At 50.8% G+C, this 26,351-nt stretch overlaps 1 protein-coding gene across 1 annotated transcript in view; it reads left to right on the top strand.

Moving 5' to 3' along the window:
* Positions 1-26,351, top strand: part of LOC107194807 — a 172,731-nt gene that overhangs the window by 94,776 nt on the left and 51,604 nt on the right. Inside the window, exon 2 of the mRNA XM_015584510.1 lies at positions 21,420-21,597. Within this exon, the coding sequence (XP_015439996.1) occupies positions 21,436-21,597 (162 nt within the window). The 5' untranslated portion in view covers positions 21,420-21,435. The remainder of the gene's footprint in view (positions 1-21,419; positions 21,598-26,351) is intronic.

Genomic DNA, 26,351 nt, shown 5'->3' with positions numbered 1-26,351 from the left:
ATCGTAAGCCCATAACGACTCGTGATTATGATTCATTAAATATTTCATTCTGACCGTGTCGTTTCACCCGGATTAGGATCGCGGGGCCCCGAGGCGGTTTTATAATTGCGCCGGGTCTGGCCTTTCGGTTCCCGGACGATTTCGTGTGTTATACGTCATAAATGACGTTTAATATTATATCCCCGTGCGAAACAACGCGATCCACGGAACCACGAATTAACATCGATTTTCCCTCGAGGGGAGAACCATTCGACGAGTCGTTTCCTCAGGTGTAATTTATGCGTCCCGGAATTAAAAGGACGGCTGAATACCGTTAAAATGGGGGGAATCGGTAATGAGTTACGTGTAATTCGTCGACCGATCGATGGACTTTCCGTTCGTTTCTACACGTTGTAATAGAAGTGGTCAAAAGGCAGCGACGCGTTTCCCCGATACAAATGAACCCCCTAAAAACCGGTCGCCCTCCCGCTTCCGAACTCTTCCCAACCGAGCACAGAGAACGCACGGAGAGGAAGAAAAAAAAAACAGAAAAGACGGTCGATCCTTTTCTAGGTTGCAACGCCTGGAATTTACATGTCGAGATAAGCTAATGAGACGTCTAACGGTTAGAGCTAAACACGCCAGAAGTCTCCATTTCACCGAAACTTTCCGGCCATTCGAGGGGCGATAGCGACGCTCGTCGAAAACCGACGTTATCCTCCATTCCTGGCAGTTTTTTGCTTATTCACCTGGCCTTCTGGCGGTTTTTAAATTTCGCCGTATTGCCCTCTCTATGTTGAAACGTCTTCCTCGAAACGATAATTTAACGTCCGTGTCGATTTATCGAAATGAATTCGACGATTCGTCGCGGATACAAAGTTCATTTCTCTCGACGGTAAAGGTCGTTGAGGTTGATGATCTCTCATATTTTCGGATACATTCTCCTCTCATATTTTCGGCATGCGGAACGACACAGCCCCAGCAGTGGTGCGTCTGAAACACCACTACACTGCATCATTGCATTTTTCCTGATATACATCTCCCCCCTCCCCATCGTTCTCCGCGAAGCCCTTTGAAATTCATCACAACAGCTACTTCATACAACGTGCCAGAATGAATTATGTTGCGCCGTATCTTCGGACCGTATCTTCGTTTTTCTCAACCCGTAATCCAGCCCGCGCGCACGTGACGTGCACGAGTTCGAGGTTTAAATTCGCGGCCGATTCTCCGCGTACGTATACAGCCACGAACTGCGTTTTCCCCGCGGAAATAATTCAGCAGCCTCAAGTAGATTCAAGGTATCTATAGCATTGAATATAATATGTATACCAGGGCCCCAGAGCCAAAGTGCATTAAGTTCACTTTTAAAAAAAATGACATTTTACATGTTTCCTGTATCATTCTATCCGATGGAAAAATTATTTCGTTCCAAGTCGTCTAGTTTTTAATACAGGTAACAGTCTAAAAATGATATTAAGTTCATATCATTAAAACAGTGTAAAGTTCATCACATAGGGGAATTAATGCGAAGTTCACTATTTCTACGTACATAGAGACTTGTCTTAAATCCATTCGGTAGTTCGAAGGTAGCGATTGTTTCTCGCTCAATTCTTACCGAACGGTGCCAAAGTTACCAGGTTCTTCCACTTTTTATTTGCTCTCCTTTAAAGTTTGAAAAGTGTGAATTAATACACTCTGGCTCTGGAGTCCAGATATATGTATACACCACGGAGAATCGAGGCGACGATGATAAAGTTCGCACGCTGGGGCGAGAATGTAATCGGGATCTAATTAGGGGATGAACACCGCGGGCCAGCTTATTAGATGCCTTTCGGGATTAATTTCAGTAGCTCCGGAACGGTGCACGCACAGAAGTCGGTTAACGATCGGATTCTGTATACACATCCCGCTGTACACCAGGTGGCGAATACAGCGGTCGAACCCCGTTTTCCTCCCACATCTGAGAAATTCACGGGCAATCATACAACGGGACTGGGATAGGTAGACCGAGAGTAAACACGAATAACGATGCTGCAGATGTACCACTGTCGTATATACAGGGTGAAACCACGAAACGTGATCAACTTAGATTATTCTACTGCTGGCTGTTCGATCGAACATTTTTTTGCAAGCTGAACCATCAGTGCAGACTTCGATAAATAGGACTAAGCAGTCGTTTGTTAACTATTTACGGGAGTGTATTGCAGCTGATGGACACCATTCTCAACATCGTTTTTTCTTTGGTTTCGAAGAAACAAAAAGATTTCTTGTGACGCTTGCCGAAGTCGTCTGAGTATCCGCTAAAAGATGGGCGTAAAAAGGTTATAGCTTTATCTATAAAAATGCGAAGGTGACCTTGAAAACTCTGGAAATAAGAGGGTTGAAAAAAAATTTGGTACAATCATCTTAAAGCTCTCCTTGAATCATATTATACTAGCCAAAAAAGTTTCGATCGAGCAGCTAGCTGTAGAATAATCTAAGCTGATCACGTTTCGTGGCCTACCCGTGTATACGCGTGTTTCTGTCACAGCTCCTGTAATAGATACGGTAATAGACGGGAAATGACAAATTTTCATTACACGCGAGAGAGTGCGTTTCACTGTCCCCCGTTCGGAAATTGTCATCGCGATTCGAACGAACGATCTCTCGAGGAACGTGGCTCGGCGATTCGACAGATGTCCATATCGGAAGTTCCCTGTCAACATCCAGCGTACACACGTTTGGATTTCGTTTCGTTCTGGTTACCCGTAAACCGACGGAAAATTTCCGAATTTTCATTACAACGCCCGCGTGTCGAACTCCGGAGTCGAACTCCCATCCGCGTGAAACAAATATCCCGTGGCGATATTCTCTCTCTCTCTCTCTCTCTCTCTATCTCTCTCACGTGTGAACAGGATTCTACATTGTTTGTGGATCCACTGGATTTTTTTCCAGCCAGGTTTATCGCAGGTTCGTACGTAGCCGTGTGTCTCCTGCTCTCTCGGCTACCTTCTCGGCGTTCCGCCGCGGATTGACGACCCCTGCCAGGCATAGGTATAAGCAATTTATTCCCGAGCGATAAATCATCGTCCACCTACGTTCGTAATTTCTTTTTGGATCATAAATCAGTTGGGGCCTCGGCGCCCAGCGCGCAAACGCACACGTTGAAACGATGCGTGCGTCCGTGGTCCGGGGATCGCGGGAGAAGAACTCGGGAGGTCAGCGTGGATGCGGTGGAAGTATCGGTTTCATTGCTGTCGGGCTTTTTTCTTTTTTGTCGGATACGAAATTTTGATAAATCGCCAAATGACGACCGGGTCAGGTGGTTAGGAAGAGGGAATCGCAGGAGTTAATTCTTTGTTTAAAGACGGTCAATGAGTAGACAGGAAACACGATAGAAAGAACTGTGAGAAGACATTCAGACTGTCAGCTGGTGCACGATCGTCGTCGGTGACCGTCGTCTCTTAACGGGTTAAAGAGACCGCTTCGAAAATTACCGCTACGAATTAACACAAGCTCGTCCCACCAGTACGTCCATTAATATCAATTTTATTGTCGCGATCGAGGGGAGAGCGCGTGCGCGGGCACAGTCGTGAGTCAGGCTGTTTATAGTCCCAATATTTTAATGCCCTCTTGCCGTCCAACTGTTCGATCGCGCGGCTAACATTTCGGTCATCGGTCCCTCGGACACGGGGCGCCGCCGCCTTTGAAGATCGAACACCGTCGTGGAAAATCGTTCGGGCCCCGAGGGACACGGCTACACGGGACAACTCTGGCTCTTTGTACCGAACGGTGTTTAATCTTATCGGTGTCTCTCTCCCCCTCCGTTATCGTCTTTACACGATCGCGTACGATGCTCGGTTTCGTCCGCAGAGGCGTCGTTCGCGGTCGAACTCCACGGAAACAAGACTTTCGACGACGTGCGCCTCATGTTTATTTAAAAGCTCGCGAGCTCTTCGAGACGATCACGATGTCCCATCGTTGGATAATTGAGGAGACGCTGGCCAGAGTTCTGTCCGAACGATCCGTGCACTTAGTGGAGAGGCATGTCGCGGCGATAACGCGCCGATAACCAACCGCGACAAATTTCAGCGTACCCCGTGGGACACGCGGAGAAAGCGAGAAAAGTTTGGAGCGCAAAAAAGAGGGTCAAGGGAAAATATATGTCGGAGACAGAAATTGTACGTACATAAGTACACACCATTCCACGATGTAACGTTTCGTTTCTCGGCCAGGCGAAGGTATATCCCGCCAAAGGTATTAGCGTGTTATCGCCGGCACTTCGAACGAATTTCACAAGAGCAACGAACTTTACGTTCTTTCGGTGGTTATCGCGTGTTTTTCGTTCGAGTGCTCCACTCCACCGAAGATACGACAAGTTCCTCGGTCTATTTGCCCCGGCTAGATACACCGGCTATCTTCGCCTGTATTCGAGGAAGGTTAAACAAACTTCTGACGCCAGAAAACCGACGAAGATTACCGGGTGTTTGTCAAACGATGCATCATCCCTCGCAAACAGACTGCGCAATCCCTCCTCCGCCCGATGGAATCCACCGCTATGCGGCCAGGTCTCGACCGCTCCTCGCGAAGCCATATTTGCTCGCGTTTAAAACTCTTAACCGACGCTGGTTGATTTCGATCCCCGGCCCCTCGAGTCCACCACTTAATGCGGGCACCATACGAGTTACGCCACGGCGGATGCTTTGATCACGTTCGATCGATAACGCTCTCCGAAAATCATCTCCTTTCTTCCAATGAAAAAGGTATCGAGTAAGATTCAACGTGACAGTATTGTTCTGTTCGTCCAAATACACAATCGTTCCTCTTTCACTCCCATACCCAAATGCGACCCCTTTCCCACGGAATGCATTAACGCCTTTTCGACGACGTATAAAGCCGTCGTCGAGCCGATCCACTCGGCGACACCCGATGCGCAGCCTCCAGGAGAGGATGTTTAGCAAACACTTCGAAAATTCGCTGCATCACCTTTCGGGTCGACGTTCGGCAAACAAGCCTCGGTTGGAGCGCTTCCAGAAAAGCTGCCGTTGGTACGGATAGGCGCCGGCGTCCGCCCATCAACCGTCAACCGACGAATAATCTTTGCGATCGTGGCTTCGCGATGGATCCTAACCCCTTACGTCTTGTTCGTTCTTTTTCTATACGAAATCGTCGCAGCGCGGCTGCGATCCACGAGGGGAAGGGCAGCTACGGAATCGGTTACCACCCCAAAAACCCCTCGAAGGTTCGCCATTCGGTCGACCAGAACGACGACGAGCTTGTCCATCGCGGTGAAGCACAATATCGGGAGCAATACAATAACCACAATGGACCATTCCGACGTGAACCTGTTTCGCAAAGCGGTTCGAGGCCCTCGTTTGAAGTGCCCGACTGCCCAGGCTTCCTCTTCGCGATCCATCGGCCGAACGAAAGGGACTTCTAACTACTCTGGTTCGCGGTATTTGCGGATATCCGCCGGTAGTCCACGCAGGGCCCCGAAATACCGGAGCCTGGAAGCAGCAGCACGTCAGCGAGGAACGAAAAAGGGAGAAGGGCGCCGTAGGTGTATGGGAACGGGAGGGAGGGAAATGAGAGAGCACCGAAGGGAGAACGAGAGAGAGTGGTCGTCCTGGATGGGAGGAGGGAACAAACGACGGGACCTTCTCTCACGGGGCGCCTGCAACCCGATCCTCAAAGCCCATCGGGTAAATACACCTACGCCGGTTGGAGCAGGGGGAGGAAGGAACGTTTAATTAATTCCATCCAATGCGCCCCGCGACGGTTGTAGAACATAGTCCGCAATTCCGTTTGCATTTTCGCGATGCGTGCCCGCCTTGTTGGGTTTATGCGCGTGAGGAGTGCATGACCGACTGAGTGTTTGGTGCCAGTGGAGCAAAGAGGACGGTAGCCGCTGGGCTGTGCTCGAAACCACTTGGATTCGAGACGATTCGAGTCCCTTTCTTCTTGGACAATTCCACGTCTAAGGAGGTAACTGCCGTGGGATCGCTCGTTGCGTGTCGAACACGACTACACTTCAATCATATCGGAGAGACCTAGTTCTGTTTCGTTATCCAGCCGCTCGACGATTCCAAGAACGCAAAGGCTGGCTAGGCTCGCGACCCATATTCCCGTATCCACGAGTTCCGTTGCTTTTTCACGGTACGCACCGCTCGCGATCTCGTCGCGACGATAAAGGGATGGATGTTCCGTTACCGGCGCCACGCTCTAATCCAGTTTCCCGTGCACGCGCGCACGCAACGAGGTCGGATAAGAGTCAGGCGACTGGATATGCACACCGTGCGAACTAGACAATCGCATTGCGTCGCGTTAACGTCTTTTTGCTCGCTACGAATCTCTTCGAGTGCCCCACAAGATAGGTATAGACTGCTCGACGAAGAAAACTCCAGGGAAAAAGAGGCGGGAAAACAGTCCAAAAAGTCACTGCATCGAACAACAAGAGAATCCCTGCCACTCGCAAGATATTATCCTCCGGTGTTAAACGATTTCCGCACGGGGTACAACGACGGGCGTGTCACTTTACGCAACGACTTTGTCTCGGTTGCAACCCCCGCGGAATTACCCCGTCGACGGAGTGTCCTGTCATTCAACCCCGTCACCGGCTCGTCGACGCATTGTGCCAGCCCGTCGAGAGACACGAAACACCCCTGGTAAGCCCCGTCGTCGACATTGTGGAGGGCACCACGGTGCAGACACGTCGCAAAGGGCAAACCTAGCCCCCGAACCTGGACTCTCACCCTCCTTGGCCCCGTGTTTCTCTTTTTTTTTTTCTCCCCCCTCCTACGAGAGTCACCGCGTGTTCACGCTCTGAAAGGACGACACCGTGCTCTATCTTCTACCCTCTTTCGAAGCATCCCGTCATCCCCACGAGAACGCTCTCTCGCTCTCTCGTGAAAGCAGCTCTGCCCTCGTATATACCTACACACCACGAAGAAAGAAGAAGAGTCGACCGTGGTCGAGGAGAGGGGGGTCTCTAGCGCAGCGTCTGAAGTGGGGATGACTACCAGTGGTGGGGGAAGCTGGCAACGTGATAGAGGATAGAGTGGGAGCAAAGTGGGGGTAGGATGCGAAACGGAGCCTCGGTGCGATCGGGCGAAAGCGGTGAGCAACAGTGTGCCGCGCGCCGCCGACAAGCGAGCGTTGTCACTTAGGTTTCCGTCGGGTTCGCAGAACCGCGTGTTCCCGAGTGTAAGGCTGTCGTGAGTAAGAACGTGCACGTCCCGAATAGAAAGAACGTTTTCGTCGTGTTCGGATGTGCTGCTCGCGAGATTCCCACGAACACGCGTTTTCGGTGAACAAGTGCGAAACGGGGGAAATAACACGAGAACACCCGATCCGGAGTAAATTTTTTGCTGCTTCGTGAGAAAGAGTGAGGTTTCATTGGTGGTGAAAAAAGAGAAAAATAAATAAAATCGTGCGTACGAAGTGATCGACAGTGCGAGTTGCAAAGTGCCTCCGTTCAATCGGAGCTTGACCATCTCTGGGATTACCGGTGCTCGTTAACAGCGTATGGCTCGCGATCGTTCGATCTCGTCGCTTCATCTCCGCCGGAGATCCTCCTCGACTGTCTCGCTGCCCGATCAGTCAGGCAGATTCTCTGTTAAGGGACGATCGAGGGATAGAAGTGGTCGATCGACGGTCAGTAGGATCGACGTTGATCGGCGTGTGATCGCGCGAATAGTGATCGTCAGAAAAACACCACGTATCGCGTCGAAATAGTGATTCGTGAAGAGAGCGAAACACGTTTATGAGTTACCAGGATATATCGTCGAGGAAATCTTTGTTTGCCCTGTGATACGGAAGTGAGGTGAAGGTGTGTCGCAAAGCCCACACGACCACGTTCTCGAAGGAAATGCGCTGCTAGCAAATCCGACAAGGTGTCGCCCGAATTCTTGAGGTAGGCATCCTGCAATTTATAATTTCGGAGCAAAAAAAGAAACGCGAGTTACACGTCAAGGATAACGCAAGCCACCACGTTTACACGCGAAAAATATGGCGAACGTTGTAATCGTCATGGTGAAAAACAAATCCCGTTGCCACGTAGGATGGAAATCTCGTTTCGTCGGGAGAACGTGGCTTTTTTCGAAGCTTGAAAATTACGGGGATCGTACGCATATTGTCGACACGTGGAGGCCCCGGCGATATATCTCCGGGAGTTTTCAACGGGGCGCCGTTTCGCGAGATTTTTTCCCCCGGAAAGAGGATTATCCTGGATACGATCCTGAAAACCGGCTGTTCCGCCGGATATGATTCCCATCGTAAAAGTGGAAAGTGACCCCTACGCCCCCTTCCCCCGTTACATCGATTTTGGATTTGCGATATCGCCGTCGGGTATACGACCAGCTCCGAAAATCTGTCCCCCGGTGAAACTACGAATATCCCTGACCTTTGGGTATAGAATTTTTTAGGCGGATATCGAAGTATTTATTCGACAACGGAATCACAGCGAAAAGTTCTAGCGTACGTCGTTAGTGGTTCCGTTAAAGTTCTTCGAGTGTAGTTTCGTCGAACTACCTTTGCACCGTCGCGTTTCCAACAGTCTTTCCCGGATTCACGTCGCTGGATCCACGGTGCAGACATTTTTCCGCGGTTAACGTAATGCGATAGCTTCGCCGCGTACGGATCCAATTCAACCGGCGAAGCGGCGCGGACGAACCCAGTAAGAGAAACGAGACCGGAGGCGGACGGGAGACCCGAGAGAAAATTCCGCGTGCGTCGCGTCGGGGGTTGCCGTAGAAAGATGGAACTTAACGCGGCGGGAGAGCAAACAAATAAAGCACATCTCCGCCGGGAATTGAAAAGAGTCGAGGCTCGACGCGACGCGGAAATCGATATTCGCGACTCGCCGCGAAGCGTCGCGCGAGATTAACGCGACGGAATATATATGAATCGTTGCTGGCAGTCTTTTTTAGTTTTATCATTTTTTCAACGAGTTATCGCTATCCCCATCCCCTTCTAGCCGGGGATGGTTCGTTCACCTGTTGGTTAATTTCCATGGAATCAACGTTGGGGTGGGAGGGATGTTTACTCTCGATTGCCCGTCGTAATGGAGAATTTTCATCGCTGTAATTACGCGAATCCCTGGCCACCGTGGAAATCGTACTCGTTTCCATTTGTGAATTCGACGGTAGTGGTGGTGAGTGGTATATACAGTCGTGGTGATATAATATTCTTCGGTGACTGTGTGTTTCCGTCTAACCGCAGTTAATACGTCCTTGGTGCTCGAGAAACCGGTCGGGATCGATTTAAAGAAGTTACGAGAGGAAAGTGCCTAACGCGCGACGGAACAGGGATGAAATTAGAAATAATCCCGAGACTCCCACGAACTCGAGCGCGGGATCCCGGTGGTGAGCGAGCACGCCTGTCGCTGACAGTTATTAGGAACTTATGGAGGGGTTGCGGGGGTGAGAGAGTTCACGGTGAAAATTCGAGCTAGACCCCTACGTTTAGGAGAATTTCGTTTTCTGCTCGGGACGGCGCGCACACCGTTTATTTTGACTATGGAACAGAACACGCCGGTACATCCACCCCCACGGCTCTCTGAAAATATCCGTCTTGTTTATACTTTTTCATGTATCCACCCGTCGAAAACTGGGTAATGTTGTTGGCCCCACTTGATTCACCCTATTGACGTTTCACCCGAAATCGTTTCAGCGATTGATAACCGACACACGGACAATTCTGTTGCACAAAAGTCGCGATGAAACCCGACGTTCGAACGCCGAAAAAAATACGCGTCAGTCACGGACGTCCGTTGTAGGTTGAAACGAAAATCGATTGGGGCGTTGAATTTCCAAAAATCCTGATCGGAACTGGAAATAACGGCGGCACTCGGGAATCGATCGATTGAACGTGTGTAACGTCTGGTTTCGATTAAATGCAGAATTTCATCTTGTTTTTATTGTTCGCTTGTAACGGAACATTTTCATGAACGGAAAAGTCACGGCTCGCAAGCCGTTTCTCGAGAGAAATCTTCCGAGCATCCTTGTTACGATTTCCCTTGGACAGCGCGCGCCCTTGGCAGTGAATAGTGCGCTGAAACTGCGACAGATGGAGACACGCCACGGACCCACGATGGTACACGCGAATCGACCTTCCAGCTGGTCCCACCAACTTCTTCGATGACACGCGGAATTCCATGAATGCTTCGACAAATATTTGTAACGATTGTCGAGCAACGATTGCGTCGACTGCTAATTATGTTGAAGCGATGCTCCGCTTCGATAATGCTGATTGCAGTCAGACCTTCCGTTTCTGTGCGCAACGGCCGGAAACTGTTTTAAAACGGAGCTATAAGAAGGTTCTTCGAACGTTATATCCACCTACAGAATTCTTAATTTTCCAGTAACAGTTAACGTTATGTGTTTCAACCCCATTGTAAAGAACCCGCTGTTTGACGTTTCGTTTCGATTCGCGTAAAGGAGCAAACCAGTCGAAACAGACACCCACTAATCACGACAAAGTTAACGGCCGATAAACCGTTGGTTCCAGCTACTAAACTCGTCGAAAAGCTCTCCCTACCCCCCCCCCCCCCCCCCCCCCCCACGGATCGTAAACTCATTCGAGAGCGGAATCGCGCGGGGGTGCGTTTCAAACGTGCAACATCCAGCCAAAACACCTGCCCTCCCCCACGTCGCCGAAATACCTGACTCTCGAAGTCGTTTCCGTGCTCGAGGGGTCTCGGTTTAATAAAGCATCAGTGAGAAACGTGGAACACGTGCGTGCAAAAGTTCTCCCCACGGAATACAAGAGGGTGAAACGACGGTACCCTTAGGGGGCGGCTGGGCGAAAGGAGGAATGAAGAAAGTTACGAGGACGTTTACGTGGTGTCGGAGCAGGGTCTGGGGTCGAGCTAGAGTTTTGGATGTGCCCGTCACCTTCCCTTTCGACGAAGCGAACTCCCTTCTTTAGCTGAAAACGATCCACGAGCAAGCTCGAATTTCCGTGCCCAGTTATATCCGATGACTTTCGCATGAAATCGGAATAACGGGAGCTGGGCTCGCGACGCGATATCGGTAACGGGGGCAACGGGGTTTAACTGCGGAATTCGTCGAAAGTGGCCCGGTGCACCATATTCCACGGTTTCTCGGTAAACTCGGATATTGGAAAATAGAGTGAACCTTACGTCAGAATGGAACGGCACTACCCGTTACCGAGAATGGCCGATGCTTTTCACCGGTCGGCGTAACCCGCCTCCTAAATTTCTTTCCTGGGACGCGAAACAGCGACGAGAAGTGGCGAATTAAACGATCTTCGCGACTGCGAGAGGCTCGCGACGTTGAGCGAAAACGGGTGATGGTGGGTGTTGCGAGAATGACCCTCATCAAATTTCACTCCTTGGAGAGAGAGAGAGAGAGAGAGAGAGAGAGAGAGAGAGAGAGAGAGAGAGAGAGATGAATAGAGACACAGAAAGGGACAGAGTTTTGCGACAGTTCCCGTAAACCCGGTCCCTCCCGGCTGCTGCCCGATCGCGTTCCACTTTTGTCGTTCGCGGCGTCCGGTGATTGTGACACTCGTGACGAGAGTATCGATGTTGCCCGAGGCGGATGATCCTGCGAGATTGCCGGGCCTGCTGTCATTCTAACCCCGACTCGTTTCTCTGTCTCCGCGTGTCTACAAACACACTCTGTCGTTGTATCGTCCGGGAGGGGAGATCGATGCCAACTCGTCGCAGGACAAATATTTGGAGAGCACTCGGTTGCGCAGCGGCGACTGCGCTTAATGCGTTTTATAAATTTGTCCTGGGACACGGGCGATCCGGATCGATTGAGAATCGTTTCTGGTCGAGGTTCGATCTCGTGGGAAAAGTATACGCTGGGTAAGATCATGTGTATCGAGGCTCGTCATTTTTTCTTCTTCGATAGAGATCGTTCGACTGTATAGGCTGCCACGAACCAACGCGATATTTTTGCAGCGATAGATTTTTTATAGATAAATTTTGGCGGAAATTTTTCGCATTGATGCGAACAGTCTCATAAGATGCCATGCACTTTAAACTGTTGCGAATCTATCGCGTTGGTTTGTGGGAGCCTTATAATCGTTGGTAGTATTTCCGCAGAGAAATCGACGTAACACGAACGGAAAAATTAAAACGTATCTCGAAGGTCGTCATCTCGACGAGCGCGCGGTTTCTATTGCCTTTATTTACGACACTCCTCGTCGCGACTGGCTCGCGAGGCGATCGTTACTCGCGGGGAAAATTATAGCGCGTGGGCGGCCCGCGTATTTTCCGATGCACGCAGATTTACGAATCGTTAAGACCCTACGAATTTACACGCTCCTTTTTACCGGCCGCTATTTGCGGACGGGGGACTCTCTCTCGGGTTTATTATTCGTCGCGGCGCCTGCGCTCGCGCGAGATTCTTCGTTGTTGCCTCGACGGTTTCGTCGAACCAAAACGGACCACGGATCGTCGGGGGAAACTTCAATTTCGATTTGTCAAAATTCGATCCGTGGAACGTCAGGATGCGCGAGCGAGATCGTTTAATGGAAAAGCTTCTTTAAGTAGAACCGGTGCACGGAAAGTCAGCCCGGAAATTTGAGGACGATTCTTCAAGATTGAAACGGAAGCTCGGAGAACGCGGGATCGCCTCGGTACAAAGGGAATCCGATAAAAAATTGCCAGGATGAGTTCGAAATAGCAGTTTCACCCGATTCGACAGAGGGTGTCCGTGGTGAAGAGGGTGGGTTCAAGGGGGTGGGTCGGTTCAAGAAAACGTACGGGTTTTACCCGAGTGTACGTGGCCGGCGGAAATGTTCTTTTTCTTCGTCGGTGGAAAACGAAGTGACGTTGGAGTGGGACCGATCGGTGGAGGTAGGCGAACGAAGAGCGGGAAAAAGAAAGAAAAAGTGCGTCAGACGGCACGCATCGGTCGTAGGGCGATGTGCAGCTCCGGGGGATCTTGGGAAATGTTACGAGCAAGAGATCACCCTCCGGGGAATATCGCCGGGCGCAGAGGTTATTTCTGGATCGCGAAAACTTTTAATAGCTTTCTGATAGCTTATTGGTCGGCCTTATAAATAATTTCATATCTCGTGTCCCTCCCGTCGAACTACTGTCGACTCCTTTTCTCCGTGGCTTCTTCTTCCCTTTTTATTTCCACCCTCCCATTGTAGACGGTGTCGCACGATTCCCTTGGAGCCACCGTGCCGCGAACGGTAGCGCGCAATACGGCACGGAGAAACTTTCCTCCGCCGAGGAGAAATTATTACCATTATTATTTAATAGACGGGACAAACTGCTCGGCGTACACGCGGGAGTATCGACGTCGACAAACCGATCGTACCGCGAGGATAACAGTGAAATATCGCGTTCTGCTCTCTCGGGTCTCCGAATAGAAAGTAGTCGCACCGAAACCATTCGATATAGAAACACACGCCTCGCCTTTTTCGTCCCTCGTTTGCCACGTTATGCGATTAGTCGTTCCATTAAACAAATTATCGATGTTTCATCTGAAATTTCTTGGAAGCTCCCCTCATCCTGGCGATCTTCCAAACGGCGAATCCCTCGGTTTTAAAGCTACAGAATCCCCCGCGACTCGCTCCACTTCCAAATTTAATAAACGACCCAGTCGACGGACGGACCGTGAAAACGTTGAACCACGGGCAACAGGATACGCGTTTATGGCGAACACTCGCGCCATGCAATGTGGTGTCGCGCGTCCATCAAAAGTGGGAGTGGGAAGAACGGAATTATGAAACCCGTCTGTGTCCCTAATTAAAACCGTGTTGCCCAACCGATGCGAAATCAAACGAAGGTTACTACGAGAGGGCTAACCAGCGGCAGGTGCTCGTCGCTATTGCGAAAATAACCGAGGATAGGTACACCGGATGTAATGGCCGCGCCCTTCGCGAACAACCCTTCGTTTCGTAACCGCGTGGCCGCCGCCACCCTTCTCCGTCGGTCTGCGTCCACCTATAAATAACGTCTCTTACGCATGTTGGAGCAATTTTCTCGTGGAGATACCACTGGAAACGATCCTACCTGCATGCATAATCGTAATGAGCGTCGGGGACCGGGCGAAAATTCGGCCGAAATAATTGCTCGTCTGCGGCACCGGAAACGCTAGCGCGTAACCACCCCTTATCAGACTCCAAGAAAAGAATATTCGTCCGTGACCTCACAACCTGCCTTTCTCCTGGCTGTTAACAGGGGCGTAGCGACGCGAGTTTCGTGCGTCTAAACGTAGACAGGCTGGTTTGTTGAAATCGATAGCAAACTTTTATTGTTCCGTTGCACACGACTCGATCTGTTTTGCCCGGCCACGACCGAGAATTGTGAATTCTTAACCACGTTTAACCGACAACAATAGCTCGCGGGGGTTCGCCTGTAGACTGTTTCCGTTTGTAAACATGAAAATGCAATATACAGGGTGTCGCAGCTAAAACGGTACACTTTATGAAAAGTTTGAGGCGTGGAATTTAAATAGCATCAAGAGGCGCATCTTATAAGGTACGTGCGTTTTTTGTGGGTGGAGGCATTTTAGAAATTTCAAGGTCACCTTGATTTTTTTCAACGGAATCGCCTACTTTCTGTACCATAGATCATTCCGGTATCAAATTCTCAGTAAAATGTGACTTTCCTACATCCTGAACCTAATAGTTAACGAGATATTTACAAAATAATCACTGTATTGAAGTTGATGGGGATCAGTTCGATCACCTATAGCTTCCGGATAGTAAGTACGTATTAAAAATAATTTTGTTAATTTTCATAAAGTGTACCGTTACGTCATTATTCGATGTGATCAAGGTACCTGAGACACCCTGTATAACAACACGCTTCTCGTTCGACGATTATGGTTCAACTACGATGTCGACGCTTACAGGGTGATACTGTGTATTCTCCCTGACACTTATCGCCTCTTTCGAAATGCCTGTTTCGCGTTTAATCGTCGTGGTGTCACTGTGTCTTGTCGCGAAGTTTCTCTCGGCAGGCCCCATTCGAGGCACGTAAACAGGGGACTGCCGAGTTGTTTCGTTCAGTGTGGTCCGACCAGTTGAAGCCGGTAATCGGCGATCCTCGCATAAACGAGCCGCGAAGAGGAGCGAAAGAAGACGAAGAAGAAGGGTGGGAAGGAAGAGACGCGCTCGCGCGCGCGCGCACGAGTTGCCGTAACGCCGGCGGGGTTCACGGGGGTAAGGGAAGATTAACATAGAGACGAGGACGCCTTGAGTCTTTTTCCGCGTGAGTTATGTTCCCGTGATCCACCGCGCGCCGGTATATACGTTACGCGCAAAACGGAGTTTCTACTATATATCTCTTTTTCTCTGGAACGCCGCGTCACGTAGCTGAATTACGTTGCATTAAGCATCGCGTCATAAAGCGAACGTCATAATACTCACTTTATCGTCGTTGGAAGGCAGCTACGCTCCGAAGGGATGCGTTTCGGTCGTTTCCCGCGGCCTCGTAACTCCGTTATCGCTCTGTTCGTTGTTCCGTCCTTATTTCCTTTTTTTCTTTTTTTTTTTACAAAGTAATCGATCTCTTTTGATTAGACGCTAGGCAAAAGGGGGGAAAAAGAATCGCTCCAAGATAATGGACACTCTGGCAATTGGGGCGGACGAGCTCCTCGAACGATTGTCACGGGGCGCGGCTGAAATTCCGAGAGAATTCTCTATGGTCGACCAGCTTTCAAAGAGTAGTTGGTTCAGGGAATGGTAAACCTGTGCAACGACTAAAATGGATCCCCTTGGCGTGGGTCGAGCGCGGTTCCGTTCGCGAGGACAGGGAATTGATAGCTGTCGGTGGACACGCCGCTTCGGTCAGAGAAAGCGGACAAATTGAGAACGATGTGGGTGGAAAATAGCGTTCAAAAACCATACGGCCACGTGAAATAGACGTTGCTTTGCTTGGCGATATTTCATAATCCTGGGTCGAGAGTTCACGGGGTTCTTCGAGGAGCCAACGATTCCGAGTTCCAAAAAAAAACGAAGCATTCTCCCCACAAAACGATAAACCACGTGTATGGCGATGCTGGGGCTACGATCGTTTGCAAACAGCAATAATCATCCTAGCGAGGCGTATTATCTGCAGCCAGAGGCAGATGGTGTTGCGTGCGAACTGGTCGCTGCTGGACGCGTGCGTCGGTCGAGTTTGTATCACTTAACGCATGTGGGAGATACTAGGGAGGATTCTCGACGAGCGGAGGGCTAATGCTGAAATAATGCGACACTGGTCCGGTGTTCGTTGCACGTACTCACGGGAACCGAAAACGTGGATTCCGTGTCGACGGGAATGCGCTCGCCCACGCTGCTGCTGCTCGCCACGCGTAACAAGCTCCGTGTCGATATATCCTGGCCAGTAAACCGTGGATTGCAAAAAAGAGGAGACACTAGAATGTCGCGAATGTGTCCCCCGTGGTTAGTTTCTTGATACAGGATCTCGCCTCGTTCGATGGATAGGGGAAAGCTGCTTCTCTCCGTGTGTTAGCACCGATGAAATTATTCATGCGTCATTTCGAACAGGAAGAAAGTTTCGGCGTTTCCGTCTCTTTTCCTCGACTTTGGCTCGCTAATGACCGTGTTTGCGCAATTACCGGATCGCACACTCGAACTCCTTGCAGGGAAAACTATCAACGAAATTAACACGCCGTCGTTTCCGAGTCCTCTCGCCGAGTCGCGATTGTTCGTTAAGAGAAGGAACGTGTTTGGAGAGTGACGGGGGAAGGAAACGTAACGTCACGGAGATAATATATTTCGCGTTCGTTTCAAGGTCTGCGTGTTCCCTGTATCGAATGTTACGATAATCACGACGAACTCGGTCGCTCGCGAAGCTTTGAAAAGTCAATTGAACGAAGCCTTCGGTAAACTTTACTTCCCCACGGAGGGAGAATGATGGATGCTCGAACGGAACGAAATACCGACGCGTCGCCGAGCTTAATGATAATAATTAATGCCGGAAGTTTCTGACGTCGAATCGCGGGCGCCGGAGAATCTCGAGACGCTCGAAATTAATCTCGTCTACTTTCGGTTCATCCCCACCCCCGAGAAATTCCCACGGTATTGTCGTGCCTGTCCACCCTTTTCGAAACTTTTCGCGATTCCTCCACCCCAGCTGGGTAGAGGACGGCCGATGGACGACGGGAAAATTTGCTTTTTTAAAACGATTATCCGAACGTTTCCATCCGCCGTCAACGGACCCGAAAGTGGATTAACGCAATTTCCGCGACGTTTCGAGGTTGGTTCGGACTAATCTGATTACTTAACGTCAGAACTCGACAAGAGCGATTCGCGGAACGGCCAAGTTTCCCCCTCCCTGCGGGGATTAAAACGAGTTAATTTAAACTTTTCCGCTGCGAGAACGAAAAGGGTGTCGTCGTAGCTGGGCCATCAACTCGGAGAGACATTTTTCAGCGGATCCGTCTAAACATGGCTCCGTGGACGAGGCAGCTTTCACTCGGCCTAATCTTAGCATTCATTGTCACCGAGAATACAACTGGATGTTCGTTCTTCGGCGTCTCCTTTCCCCCATTCGGTTCCTTTTTATCGTCCAATTGTCGAGTATCGTCGGGCGACCAATCCGTCGAAGAAAGTCGTTCGACGGTTAATCGCCCGACGACCGATTCTTCGAACGAAACGAGCCCGTCTCGCGAACGAGCGCATTTAACGAATCCAGCCGACCATAAATACCGAGCTTCGACGATATTCGTTGCGGTGGATATGACGCGACGGGATGTAGTGAATTTCGGGACGTCGCGCCGATGTAGAAAGAGGGTTGGCGACGTTATGAAATTTCGGTGATAACTCGCTGCTCCCCGTTCTTCCTCCTCCGCTGTTCCGTGCAGTTCCGTTACCTTTTTCCAGTTACAACGGCGAATATACATGCATACCTACACCGACACGAGCACGGCTCAACCGACACGTAGGCTAGGCCGGATTTTCATAATGAAATTACCGGATGTGTCACGGCCGCGAGAGCACAGTCGTTCGCTCTCCCACGCGCTTTTGCTCGCGCCGCGTCACACTGTCCCGACACCTTTCGAAAGAGCCGTACAGCCTTCCGTGATTTCGGAGAAGCGACGGGGGCGTGTTGTAAATGGTAGAGTCATTAACTAATGGTTTATAGAGACACGAGTGTGTTGACGGTGACTCGAAACAGGAATTGATAAGGAAACTTGGGAGAACGAACGGTTCTTCGTATAGCACCGCAATTTAATTAACCTGACCGTTTTCAAGGGGCCCGTCTACTATATGTCTCTTCGAATTCTTTTCCGTGGTAATCCTCTTATCGTCACTGGACGCGCGCAGTGTTTTATAATGTCGTTTAATTAATGGATTAATTACGACGAATGCGATACCATGGGCATTCATCGTACAACACTGTCATGTTTTTTACCTGGGACATTCGTCCGGCGTTCTCCCGTTATTCATCAAACGTCGAGTCCTGGATCAGGAAATACGCGAAACGTCTGATTAGGCGAAATTTCATCTCGCAACAGGGCCGTCGCGATAAAGCCCAGTTCGCGCGTTTTCTAAGCCGAAACTGTCGGCCGTACGGTGACTGGTCGGGCGCAAACACACGTATTTATTACCCGGCGCACGCATTTCGCGGGTACGCGACGCGATTTTTTCGAGAATTCCCCCCAACCCCTTCGCCCGTTCTCCGTCGCACAATTTCATTAGAGACGACGTTACCCGCCTTTTCCGTAGCCAGCCGCGCGCACATCAGTTCTAATTCGCGAAACCGGGGCGAATTTTGCAGCCGTCACCGGATCCCCCCTCCTCCCAGTTTCGACCCCGAATTGTCACGAACTATTTCGAGCAACCCGGGGAGAGCTTGTCGTCGCGCACGGATGCACCGACCGCGAGATTTATCGCGCGAAATCGTACCCGCGCGGTTCCAATTAACTCCTCGAGTAATTCCTGACCGCGTGCCTGACTGCTTTACGAGGCCGTTACGCTTCCTGGCGTTCGGTTGCGAAACAAAGCACGCGATGATGATCGAATTCTTGAATCTTTCGATGGGTCGAACCGATCGAATTTTCACTGGTTGAAGTTTGGCAGCGAATGATAAGGGCACCTGGGATCTTATTGGAAAATAGGAATAAAGATGAGCAAGAGTATCAGTGGGAATTAAATAAAAATCACGCGAACTGGAGATTTGGGTCGTCCCGAAGCCGAGCGAGAAAAGAGACGAGCGGCCTCGCGCGAGGCTCGGTTGGCTGCTCGGTCCGCATTCTACTCTGCATGCGAATGAGAGTCGACGATGGCCCACTGGCGAACGGAGGGTGGGGAGGGGGTGCGGAAAAGAAACGGAGAAGCTCCACGGGGTTCCAGCGTCGTCGGGCGTCGAGGCAGAACATCGGCCGTGCCAAGAAACGGAACGGAAGGAAGGCTGCATTTATTAAACTGAGCGCGGACGTGTTCCTCTTCTCCTTCTCCTCGGGACTTCATCCACCTACGTGCCACTTTTCTTCCCTTTTTCCGATCCCTTTTCCCTCCCGCCGCCTCCGTCCGGTCGGTATTGCGCTGCCTGCGCTCGCTTAGCGTAAAATAGTAGCTCGATACCCTCTTCATCACCGATGCCCTCTCTCCTTTCCGTCCTCCGTTTCTCTCGCTCGTATTCTCGCGCGCGTGCACGCGAACCACCTTCATTCCCTCGAACTTGTTCCATCTTGTCGGAGGTCCCCCCGCCACCTCCAGACTCCCACGGAAACGAACGACAGCGGACATCGACGGGTCGTGTCTTGGAACTTTGCTTTTACGAAATATCCACGAAGAGGGACGATATTTGTTCGATGGGGGTTCGTCTATGTCTTTTGACTTTTCGTATCTGGATGGAAACGCGACGAAGCACCGACGTTGTAAGCAGGGTGTCAGCTTGCCCCTCGAAACATTAGAGATCGGTAACTCATTATCTACAGAAAAAATTTCGAACAAGGAATAAAAGATAAACGATACTTCGCATATGGACATTCTAATTTGAATAATACAGCGATACTTCTTCTTGAATGACTAGATACTTAGCAAACAATTAGTTAATCTCATTGACTGTTTAAAGGTTAAGATGGCCGGCTTCCACACTCTGCATTAGACGATATGTTAAAATCTGTAATGACCTTTTAGTAGATTGAAAAGCCTTCCCCTTGTCACCTGGCAACCAATAGTTCGAGATCCAGTCCGTTATTGACGTTACATACGTTCCACGGTGTAACCTCAATTAAAGAAACCCTCGGATTGAACGATGGCCAGGATATCGATCAGCGAAATCTCCCGGTTCATGACGAATAGCCTACGCGCCGTCGTATCGGTGCATCGTCTGTTCGGAGGATATACGCGACGGATCCTCCGGCCGAGAGGATCGCTGTCGGAGCGGGTTGCGGAGAGGGCGAAACAATTAATCAAGGGAATACAATCGTGTGTGTCGGGAAGAGGGTGTCCTGATACGAGGGAGGGGGCAGACAAACCGGTGGCGTGACTGATTCATTATGAGACTGTAATTAAGTCCCCGATATTAGCATACCGACCACGGAGAGATCGTACCCGTGGCAGTCAGCGCAGACTGGAACGACTCGACCCCGAAGGTGCTTCCTATGCTAACGAGACACCCGGATACCCTCCAAGGTGTGCGCGTATATGCGTGTGTGGAGCGTTGAAAAACCGCGCGTTTACCCCGTTTACGGGACACACCGGTGTCACAAGGTGTCCCCCCCCCCCTGCCCCGCTAGTCGTCCCTAATGGTCGCCTACCCAGACGCGTATCTCTTAATTAGCCGGCGAAATCCATTCTCTCTCTCGCTCTTACGCGTCGCGCCACGGGATCCCCCTAGTCCGTTATCAATTTAACCCAGAGGTCGCGAACTTTCTCGGTCAACTGGCATTTTTTTAAAGCATCGCCGCGACCGGGAACCCTCCACCTCATCCTTGCGTTCGCTTCGGACCGCTCGCTGTTTTCCCTGGACGATACCCACAGCTAACGAATTTATCCGAGCGACGACCCCTTCGGTTGTCCCTTCCGTTTCCTACGTCCTCTCTCTCTCTCTCTCTCTGCTTTTTTTCCGTCTACGCGGTGGTTCGTCCAGGCGGCGAAAGATCGCGGTATCCCTGGTACGAGATTTAACGAGATTTCGAGCAACGTTTCATTTGATTGTCCCCGTAGGCTTTTCACCGTGTTTCTGTTGTACGTACCGACCCAGGCTGGAATTCTTGACTGTGCCCGATAATTCGGTTTCGAAACCGAAAAAAAAAAAAGAACTCCGTCCGCTCGAACGCGTGCACCGGAAACTGTTCGCGAATTATTCAGCCGTGTCGGTTGGGATAAAAAAGAAAAATCAATGCCGCGCGGATTCGTGGGACGGCTGGAGCCGCGAGGGGAAACGGGGAGGAATAAATTACGAGCTCGCGGGTCCCGAGGGAGGAGATAAAGCTTCTTCCCTCCCCCCTAGCGCCGATTAATAGTTCTGTCAATAAGATTAATCGAGCGTTGATTTTCCTTGTGGTTTTCAGCACGTTGAGGTGGAGGATGGAGGAGCTGGAGACGTTGGAGAGCACCGAGTGCCCTGAGTGCCCGGGCCCACCCCCTGAGTTCCGGTTGCCGCCACCCCCACGGCCACCGTTCCTCACCGACGGCACCTTTTGCTCGGAGGAACCCCTCACCGAGATCGAAGATTGCGTCGCCATACCGGTGAGTTCGTTTCTTGATTATGTCTCGACGACGGCAGAGATTTTTCGAAAAACTTACCGATGGATCGCGACGATCCTAGATATCCAGGGAGAAAGATAAGTTTTTCGTCTACCTTCTCGTGGAAACTTTCCTCGATCCCCGAAATCCACCACTTTTATCGGTAAATCGTGTTCGTTTATGTAGTCCATCGTGCGTCCATTAATTTTTGATTCTTCAAGAAGTGGACCTATCCAGAGAGTGTTTATGCTTAACGAAACAACAACGTAAATTTCGAGGAAGCATAGAGGGTGGTAAAGGAATTAGCGATGTTACCGAACTAATCAATGGAATCGAAACATATCGGTCCATTCCACGGAATAAAAATCTCGTGGAGACCCAACGACGGAACAGGTGGCACAGAAGAACAGGTCGAAGAAAAGACCCGTCACGCGGTTCTACGGTTACTCGATTCATATCGGAAGGACGGGATTTTACAGCGGGATAAATTCCGGGAGCTCCTTATCCGGGCGCCGCCAGGGGAATTGAATCGGGAGCTCTCGCCGAACAAAAACCGTTCGTACGTCTCCGTTAATCTTCGCGTTGCTTCTTCTATGGTCGAAACGGTTGCCTAACAAAGCGGTCGCGCGCGGAATCTTGGCTCGATCTTTGAGATCCTCGAGCACGGCCAAGAGGAGACGATCCTGAAGAGCAAATGGCCAGGGGTGAAGGGGAGAAAGAAAACGATTAATCGGAACCTGCGATCACGTTTGGACGCAGAGATACGTGTCCGAGTGGTGGACTCTATAACTTTTTCCTTCAATTCGGCGGTGATCTACGACCACAGCGATATATAGGTGGAAAAGACGGGGGAAAGAATTCCAATTAAAGTTGCCTATGCGATCCTTTCCGCGAGGGGGGTGGGGTTGGAGGGCATCGCACAGAAGCCCCCCCAAGCGTTCTCGCGTGCCGGAACTTTCGAATAAGTTGCGACCACGGCGACAAACCTTTGAAATTCTCCGCGGATTCCGTGACACCGAAAGGCTTCATTTCTCCACCCCTGCCCCGCGGAGCAAGCGTCTCGTTACGCTTCGGTAAATCTCGGCCAACGATTAATCCTCCCCCCGTGGTCTCGACGGTGTTCTATCGGTTGTCGCGCTTCGCCTCGACCGGAGGGGATTCCCTGTTCGCGACACGAAACTTGGACGATTTAATCCGCGCCGCGAAAACTGTCTCGCGCGCCACGGATTCTTTTCGAACAATTAAACGATCTCGTCCAGTCCCCGCGCGTGGTTTCCCCATCCGATTCGGAGACTTTTTAACGAGGTAACTCGTCGTTAAAGCATCCTCGACTTTTACGATCGACCGTAATCCATGCGCCCACTCTCGCCCCATCCCGTTTCCCCTCCCCCCGAACGCTTTAAAATTCCATTTATGCGAGGGATCGTCCAGCTGGGATTAAAGTGTACGCGACGCTGCTCCGCCGTTACGCTTTATCGTCGAGCAAATCGACGAAACGGAGGCACGAAACGGCGCAAAAACCAAGCCGAACGAAGAGGAGAGAAGGACCATCGGATGCGCCCGATGTTAAATGTGGGACCAGCCGCGAAGAGTAATCGGCTGCTGGTCGACGGCGCCTGTAAATCGAGAGAAAGCTAGCGGGTGCGCGCCTGCATCGCGCGTGTATACCGCTAGACGCACGGAACAGCTCTGTTTCTGTTATTGTCTTTAGGGTGTACGTGTCGAAAAAAAAGAAAAGCAAACCGTATATACACGTGACAGGCGCCGTCGGTCTGCAGACGCCTCCTCTTTTTCATCGTCCTCCGCGTCTTCTCGCCTTTTTCCTCGGGGCTGCGACGACGACCGTGGCTCGGGGTAAAAACGGAGGCGCGCTGGCCTATTAATAGAGAACACGTGTCCCGTTCTGCCGTCCCCGTGAACCCGGGGACCCATTATCGCCCGACGATTTTACATCATTACGCGTAATTGGAGAATCCCCCGGTCGGTCGGCGCGCTCCGTTCGCTCGAGATTTATCATCCGCTTTCGTTTCGATTAAACGGTCGGGATGTCCGTGGGAATGTGTTGCGAGGACCCTTTCCCTCGAGCGGATCTCTAAAAATGGCACTCGCGCGCAAAAGTAACAGGCGACGGCTCCACTCTGCGATGATAACTCGTGTCGAATAACGAACGCGCCGTTATTGTATTCCATAGAACAGCCCTGTGGAGAGGAGCTGGATTTTAAAGACGATCGGTTTAATCGCGTAGCTTGTTCCTACGTGAAACGGCCCCGTTATTTACAGCCCGGCCGTTTATAATTTCTAATTTCGTGCCCGGGCCCTGTTCTATTAAATCACTTTAATATCGAGCAGTGTCTTGCAGGCGAGCGAGAGTTTAATCTAAAATAATTATTTAGCGCGGATGAGACGCCTCCGACCCGAGACTCCGGGGCCAGGCTTGGTTACCAACGAACCCACGAGCAGCCCACAACCCGCCGCCCACCCGCACACGTAGTTATGTATATATGTACCTAGGCGGGTTGTAAGCGGCGCGAACATTTCACCTTGCACATGCAAATCCCCGCGACTTTCGAAGGAAAGCCCCTCTGGTTTTTGCGCCCTCTCGTCTGGCTTTACGGGGCGTTAAACGCATCGGGCGTCCTTAATTGAATTCCTCTCTCGCCCCCCTCCCATCCCCCTCTTGTTCCACCCTCGTCGACGGTCGGGAAGGAGAGCAGTAACTACCAAAATTGTAGTAAACATTTTGTCTGTCCCTGGTATACCTATACCCCTTGACCGAGATATCCACCCCAGCGTTCCCGGTTTTACGATCGCCCCCTAGGAATCGTCTTATTTCCAACCCCCTTCCCCGTATATATTGTCTCGTTCGATCTTCAGACACGTTTCCCAACGCGTAACTCCGTCCCTCCACGCCAGATTTTCGAATCACGATGATCTACCAATTTACGTAGAGAATCGAACCGTCTGTCGGCCCCCTGACAGATTTTCACAGAGTTTCTTTTTTCCTGCGGAACGTGAAACGGTAGTTCCGAGGGGATTGAAACGGCGGGAGAAGTTTCGCCGACAAAGAACTGGAGAAAAGCTGGGCGCGGAAGCGTCGCCGGACGAAGAATCGTTCTATCCTCCGACGAGAAAAAAGCTCGGAGAGGGAAAAGAGGCAAGGAAGCGGAAGAATTAAACAGTGGGGCAGGGATTGATGGGGGTGGAGGGGAAAGCGAGCCGGATGATAGTAATTAAAAAGCAGCGAGGAGAATGCACTTCGTGTAAGTTGTTTCGAGTTTATTAGAGGACGGTACAGTCCCGCGATATTTATTAAACGGAACCCCTTCTGCTACCCTCGTTGGTCGCAACCCTTCTCGACAGGGTTATCGCGAGCATTTTCTGTACTCGTCCACAGGATTAATTTCTTCGACGATATTTATCGCCTGGAATCCCGTTCTGTCGCCAGAGGGGGTGGAGTCTCGCACCGTGTCGGGAAACAACCACCTCTTGGCCAACCGCGAAAGTTTAGATTAAGTCTCTGGGTATAATGCGACGACCACGGCCAATTGGACGACTTCGGGTATGAATTATGGGCAGCTCGAGATTGCAGCCGCCGTCTGGCCACGGGAGGTGGAAAACGCATCAAGGAAGGATAGGGGGTTAGAAGCAGCGAATTCGGAGTGGGGCATGCGAACGAAAAGGAAACCGAGAGAGAAATTGAAGGCCGCGGTGAAATCGGATTCCTGCGCAGCAGTAGCAGCCCTTTTTCCTTTCGGTAACCTTCGCTCGGAAGAAACACCCGAGGTTCCGTAAGGAACGGGTGAGAACGGGAAGAAGTCCTCGGTGATAGCGTTTTTGCGTCGGGTGGGAGGGCGGCGAGTCTCTTTATTACGCCTGGGAATCCGCTTTGTTTCTGCCGACGACTAGAGGGCGAGGGAAAATCACGAGAACGGGGAGGGGGTTGGCGGTGGATGAACGGGTGGCCCACGGAGTGGGGAGAAAAGCGAGAAAAAGGACGGGAAGAAAGATGAGCAGAGGGAAAAGAATGCTGTTCCCCTAGGCAGAAGTTTGCGCGGCTCGGAGCACGCCGCCGGCAGGAGGAGTAAAAAGTGAACCGGCCTGGAAAATGGGAAGAAAAAGGGGTAGTTATTCCCAGTCTCTCGCGATGGTGGTAACCCAACGACGAAGGTGGGGTGTATCGCTCTGCAGCTACGGTTAATTACAGCACGAGTGGAATTGGTTTCGTTTATCGGCGCGCGCGGCTCGATGGAAACGTATCGTCATTTCGAGCGTCCAGATAGCAAATCGATGCCAGACGTCGACGTCCTCTTCCTGGATATCCGACAGAGAGGACCCTCCGTCCGGATTATCTCGAACCGATTGTGTCTCTTCTCTTTCGTCGATAGCCCCGGATTTCCTGCCAGTCTGTCCGGGGAGACTCGCGTCCGGGGGCCGGTTTTACCTATCGCAATAACCGGTGCCTAGTCCCCCGGAGTTTCTATGGGCAGCCAATTCCACCGCAGTATACCCTGCGTGGAATAACTGTAAAATCATCCTAGAGTTTTCCGTCGTTACGTATTGTGGTTAAAATAAAAACGAAACACTTTTTTCTAGACAATATAGTCAACCCAATACGGTGAGAAATCAAAATTTTATACTTTTCGTGTCGCAAAATTCAACTTCTAACACCAGTTTTATAATCACCGGTACATATACATATTGTATACCGAATTTTATCGAAGGGAATCGGGTTATGGTCCCATTACAGTTACAATTTT

The sequence above is a fragment of the Dufourea novaeangliae genome, unplaced genomic scaffold, assembly GCF_001272555.1.
Source record: "Dufourea novaeangliae isolate 0120121106 unplaced genomic scaffold, ASM127255v1 scaffold8, whole genome shotgun sequence".
Taxonomy (NCBI): Eukaryota; Metazoa; Arthropoda; class Insecta; order Hymenoptera; family Halictidae; genus Dufourea; species Dufourea novaeangliae.
This window is presented reverse-complemented; position numbering and strand designations above follow the sequence as displayed.